This window comes from Austrofundulus limnaeus, unplaced genomic scaffold (assembly GCF_001266775.1).
Source record: "Austrofundulus limnaeus strain Quisiro unplaced genomic scaffold, Austrofundulus_limnaeus-1.0 Scaffold732, whole genome shotgun sequence".
NCBI lineage: Eukaryota > Metazoa > Chordata > Actinopteri > Cyprinodontiformes > Rivulidae > Austrofundulus > Austrofundulus limnaeus.
Window position 1 is genome coordinate 145,110 of NW_013953134.1, and position 5,437 is coordinate 150,546.

The following is a 5,437-nucleotide window of genomic DNA, read 5'->3' on the forward strand; positions in this document are numbered from 1 at the left end:
TAATAGGATTTATTCATGATCTATGTAAAGTTTAAAACGGAACAATGACTTAAATAAAAATTGTGAACATGTGAACAATTTATTGACATCAAATTTCATGTGGCAGGCACCGTCCGTTCTCAAATTATGACTAAAATTCATTTTCGTATTTATTTATATTGATTTTTAGCAGTCTTTTTACGGGCTTGTTATGTTTTTGACCAAATTGTTACAAGTCCCTCCACATGTACAGCGTTCAAATTTCGTGCAGCTAGCATCTACCTGTCTCACGTTATGACTAAAATTAATCTTAAAAAATAGAAGTGCTTCCTGCCCAACTTGACCAAGCTACTCCCCGCCATCTCCTCCAACAAAATAAAAAACTCCTGCTTAGTGACTGCAGAGACCCCCCTTCTCAATCAGGGTGACTCCAAACATCAATCAGTTGTAGATATATAACAATGATTTATTACAATTGATTACATGATCACCTGCCTCTGCTGGTGGCAGACAATAATTCTTACTTACTGACTAAGAATCAGGTCGGGTGCGAAGTACAAATATTCACTGGTGACATTCTGAAACGAGCGCCAACCCAGAGAGAACACCATCAGGTTCATCCAGGAGTACTGGATCAGGGTCATCTGATCATTGATGTGAAGATTACGAAACCCTTAAAGGAAGGAAGACTTCATGTCAGAATATTTTTTAAACCCACATTTTTTGTCAGCTTCTTTCTTTCAACTTTTTTTAAAAAATTTTCTTGGCCAACATAACCTTAGTTGTAACACTTCGTAGCACATTGCTTTTCCTGTCATTTTTTTTTCTTGTAATTTTCTTGCCACACTTTGAAAGGAAGTTGTTTGTTTGGGAATCCTTTAAGGCCGAGGCCTTCAGTGAGGCCTCCCCGTAGCAACACATGTGGCAAGCCTGAGACGCAGGGAGTTGTTACCTGGCAGGGACTTGGACCACTTTACAATCCACAGCAGCTGTTTCTCACACAGCCTGTTGAGACTATTCAGCAGAAGATGCGGGACTTCGGGCTGGGAGGCGTCGTAGCCGGAGTACACGATCTCCGGCTCGATGTTTTCCAGAATGTTGATTATTTGCTGGGAGAGCTGCATCTCGTGGATCCCTGGTACACAAGCCATGGAGGTCAGGGCCTGACCGTCACTGGACATGGCCAAGTGGGACTGGAACATCAGGGATGGGGCCAGCCCGAAGGCTTTCAAGGCTCCGAAGCGCTTCAGCTTCCTGCCTGTGACACAAAAATATAGCTGTCTTAGATCAGAGGAAGAGAACGATAGATTGAGGGACATTTAGGAGTCTTCTTATTCCAAACAGATCTTGTTTCATTGTTTTATCCTTTGAGATCTTGGAATATTTTCTGTGATGTCAAGAATGATTTAATTGTATTATTTAGTTCTATGGAGATAAACACTGATGTGCAGCTTTGCTTTTAAAGAAATCCAAAGAAATAATACCTCCTAGCATCATTCCTGCTTGATAGCACTTTCTGAGGCGACATGCGGGGCAATTTTTCCTCCGAATTTTGTCCACAATGCAGTCATTTCGCCCAGCGCAGAGATAGCTGTGATGGCCTGTTGAGTGAACGAATACAGACAATGCACACAATTTTGAACAACACTTGATTTTTTTACTTTTTTTTTTTCAAACATGTCGGGAAAAGAAGAGAAAATGACAGTTAGAAAAAAGATGGTGGGGCTCTGGACTATTAGCACGCCTACTCCACGCCGCGGCATTCTAAGAAAAAAAAGCTAAAGAGGGAAATTAGATGGAGGCAAGGCTGTGAGGACAGAGTGACATGGCCGTGGTGAGACATAGTGGCTTTCGCTATATCTCACACTGCAAGATAACAACAACAACAAAAAAATAAAAGTCCAAGATGAGGAACACAGTGTACACTGTTCAATGTGATACTGTTACAAATAACTTCTAACAACTACCATAGAAGGTCAAGGAGTATTTTGTGTAAACGCCAGTTTTCTACACTGATTTGTTTGGAACAATTCCCACAGATTAACATAAAAAAAATCAGGTTGGGAAAACGGAAAAGTAAACACGTCATACATCTTGGATAATGTTTATAAAAAGACAAACAAATAAGAGGCTGTCGAAAAGCCTAGAATTAAAGGGTTTTTCTACCTTTTTAGTTCAACTTTCTCCACTAAAGGTTGAATCTGAACTTCCAGGTCAGCTGCTTGGGATGAGTATAGAGTTGCTAAAATAAACTAAAATAAATCAATTAAATATAAATGTTTGTGCAGCCTCTTAATGCCATCCGTCAGCAGCATTTCTAACCTGCCATGTTATTACTTCAATAAACAAGTTACTGGAAAAAAAACAGTAGAAATTAAAAGTAAGTGAAGTGAGAAAGAACTGGTAACAAGAATATTTTTGGTAGGGTATCTCTGCATGACCCCCAACTGTGATTTATATTGCTGATTATTAATATAGAAATATTTATATTTGTATTTTATCATGCTGTAAGTAATATAGATGGTAGAATATATGTGAGCCATCACATCGACATGAGAATTATGTCTAAAAGTGGTATATGGAGAAATAGGCAACTAGTGTTTTGATTAAACACTTACAAAAATTTCATTTTGTCAAAATATAACAAGTAAATGCCTTATCAATGTTTCAATTGAATAAACTGTGTGAAATGTAATCATAAAAAATATTTTGAAGTACTTTTTTGAGCAGTAGCAACAAAAAAACTGATTTTGAGGAAAAACGCCTTAAAATTTTGAGACTTTCCCTGTAAGCTAGCAATGTTTTTGTTTCTTTCCAGCTGGGAAATGACAATATTCAAATACTATTTGAGATTTTCTCTTCATAATGAAATGAAAAATCCTTCATGAAAATGACAAAATTAGGATTCTGACCAAATATTAATGTATTATCATAACCTATAACACGAATTAAGGCATATCTCTGGTTCCATTTATAATATCAGAATGATCCAGGTATCAAATTGTACCGTTTAAAGCCAGGAATCTGAAAATGTGATCACATCATTTTGACCAAATTTCGATATGATGGTCACATATTTTATGGGGGTTTACATTTCGTTTGCGCCCTCATTGAAGTCTCTATATTGAAGCATTTAGGAATTACAGTATTTAGTTGTTGGGCACCTGTCCAAATATGAATGGACATACCGGATAATATTATGTCTGAAATATTTATTTTTGATGCTATTGTTACCAAGTTTTAACTGGTAATAGTTTGGAATCCATATTTTAGACCTATTGATATATATAATTTTTAATACCTCCTTCCTTTCGTGCTGGGACACTTTAAAATTCTTTTAAAAACTTGTGACAAGGGACTGATTAGATTTTTATGTATTTTAACGTCAATACAGTTACCAAAATTATGACTGATGAAGTTAAAAATTCAGATTAACTTAACATAGAGACCAAGCTTGTGATTTTACTCTAAAGGATTCAAGTGCAGTACTGTGTATGCTTTTTAAGGAGTTTTAGGGATCTTTAGGCCTGACAGTTTGTGCAGATTAAGGAGTCAAACAAAGTTGAGAATTATAACTAAATCTTTGCAGATAACATCCGAAGCGGGTGTTTTGAATTCACCGTTATTATTCTTACTAGTCACCTTTTGTGTTTCAAAAGTGAATTTTGTTTTTCTTGTATTGTTTCTGCACTTTGTTGCAGCTTTTATTGTTTGTAAAGTTCTATATTAATAATAAAAATAGCACGGGTGTATGATGATGTACTGATAAACTGGCGTGATTTTTTTTTAATAACAAAACATATTACATAATATGCCTAAGGTGGGATTTCAAAAATAGATTCTTTGATGGGAGTTGCCATAAAACTTTAAAACAGATACCTGTTGGTTTATTTACATTTAATTAGCGACGACCAGCTAAACCAGTTTCCAGTACATCGCCAAAATACTTCTTTGATTATGAATTCTGGTCTTAATTCTGCAGCACTTTCTGCCATTTTTATTACCCACGTTTTTATTTTGTTTTTGTTTCCAGCATAATCCCAATGCAAACACAAGGGTGGCGTCAACGTTAAAGCAGCAATGGGAACAAAAATTTAAAATATAAAAGGTCCATCATTCCTTAAAGAAAGCTTTTATGCAAGAATTTCAGACAGAGACCATCTTGTATTGAGGGATGACAGTGTCCATACTGGTCAGACCTTGGAAATAAGTATAATTTCGGGCAATATTGCAATAATTCACCATCTTGATCTGTTAGCTCTTAAGAGTATGTGTTGTGATGGACCTTCAGCTATTCTAGCCCAAATTTGAACTGAATATCTGTTAAACTGACCAAGTTGTAGCTGTTTTGCCTGTTGACTTTTGAAGTTGCTAAAAAAAAAGTGAAGTAGAAATGAAAAGATATGAAAATGAGGAAGATTATCTTAAAACAAAGATGTGCAAAAATAAACAAGGTTAAGAATAATAACTGTACATCTTATCAGCTGCTTTTAAGATCTAGGCCAATTAGTCAGGAAATACTTAAAACATTTGGGTTTAAATCAGTTTATGATGTAACACATATATGGATTTCTAATATCTAAAATAAGTTTGACAATATAGAGCCAGCTATCAAAGCAGCTCAGTGTGAAATGGCAGCAGATCTCTCTGCTATTGATGGCAGGTTTGCATTTCTTTGGTATTAACCCAAGTTTTCAGACATGTTTCACCTGCACAACTACTTTTTTTTCACAACTACCTTTAAAAGTTAGCTGTGTCACCAAACGACTGACTCTTTTAGTTTACAGTTCTAGGATTATGGTGAACAACGACTTCAAATAAAACCTTGAGTTTGTTTAGTTTTCTCTTTGTCTCAGTTTGAAATGGTTAAACTGTGTCAGAAATAACAATAAGCCGCAAGTTATTGTTTGATCTACTGAGTTTAATTTAAGATATTACCATAAGCTTTTTTCAATCTGTTACTTTTTTGGCCTTTTTGAACCAAAAGCCTCAACCTAAAAAATATATTTTGACAGTCAGTCTTAGAAAGAGGAAAGTTACTTATTATAGTGGTCAGTATAATCAGCCTGCATTATATAGTGAATTTCATTTAAAAGTCCTAAAAATAATGTTTAACCAAAGGAAAAATTTTATGCTTCTTTGAAAGTTGCAATACATTAAGAACCAGTATACTGAGAATCATCCAGAACAGTGTACATTTTTTTTTACCTCCCCATACTTTATCTACAACAATGAAATAAAAAAAACTAATATTCTCTTTTTAAAACTGTTTTTTGTTTTTATGTTTTCAGATACAGACAGAAAGGCTGACGGCACATTTGCAGCAGCTGCTTCTGTTTTATGGAATCATTTACCTCCTCGTGTTAGAACAGCTCAAAAGATAGAAAACTTTAAGTTTCAGAAAATGACCCATTTCTGCACCGGTATTTGTCGTAACTAGAGATTAGCAGCTTAATGT

The 5,437-nt window shown here is 35.3% G+C and overlaps 1 protein-coding gene across 1 annotated transcript in view; it reads right to left on the bottom strand.

Annotated features, from left to right (window-relative positions):
* Positions 1 to 5,437, bottom strand: part of pgr (progesterone receptor) — a 16,517-nt gene that overhangs the window by 5,322 nt on the left and 5,758 nt on the right. Inside the window, exons 3-5 of the mRNA XM_014028241.1 lie at positions 1,464 to 1,580; positions 932 to 1,237; positions 508 to 652 (exon numbers count right to left, since the gene is read on the bottom strand). Of these exons, the coding sequence (XP_013883695.1) occupies positions 508 to 652; positions 932 to 1,237; positions 1,464 to 1,580 (568 nt within the window). The remainder of the gene's footprint in view (positions 1 to 507; positions 653 to 931; positions 1,238 to 1,463; positions 1,581 to 5,437) is intronic.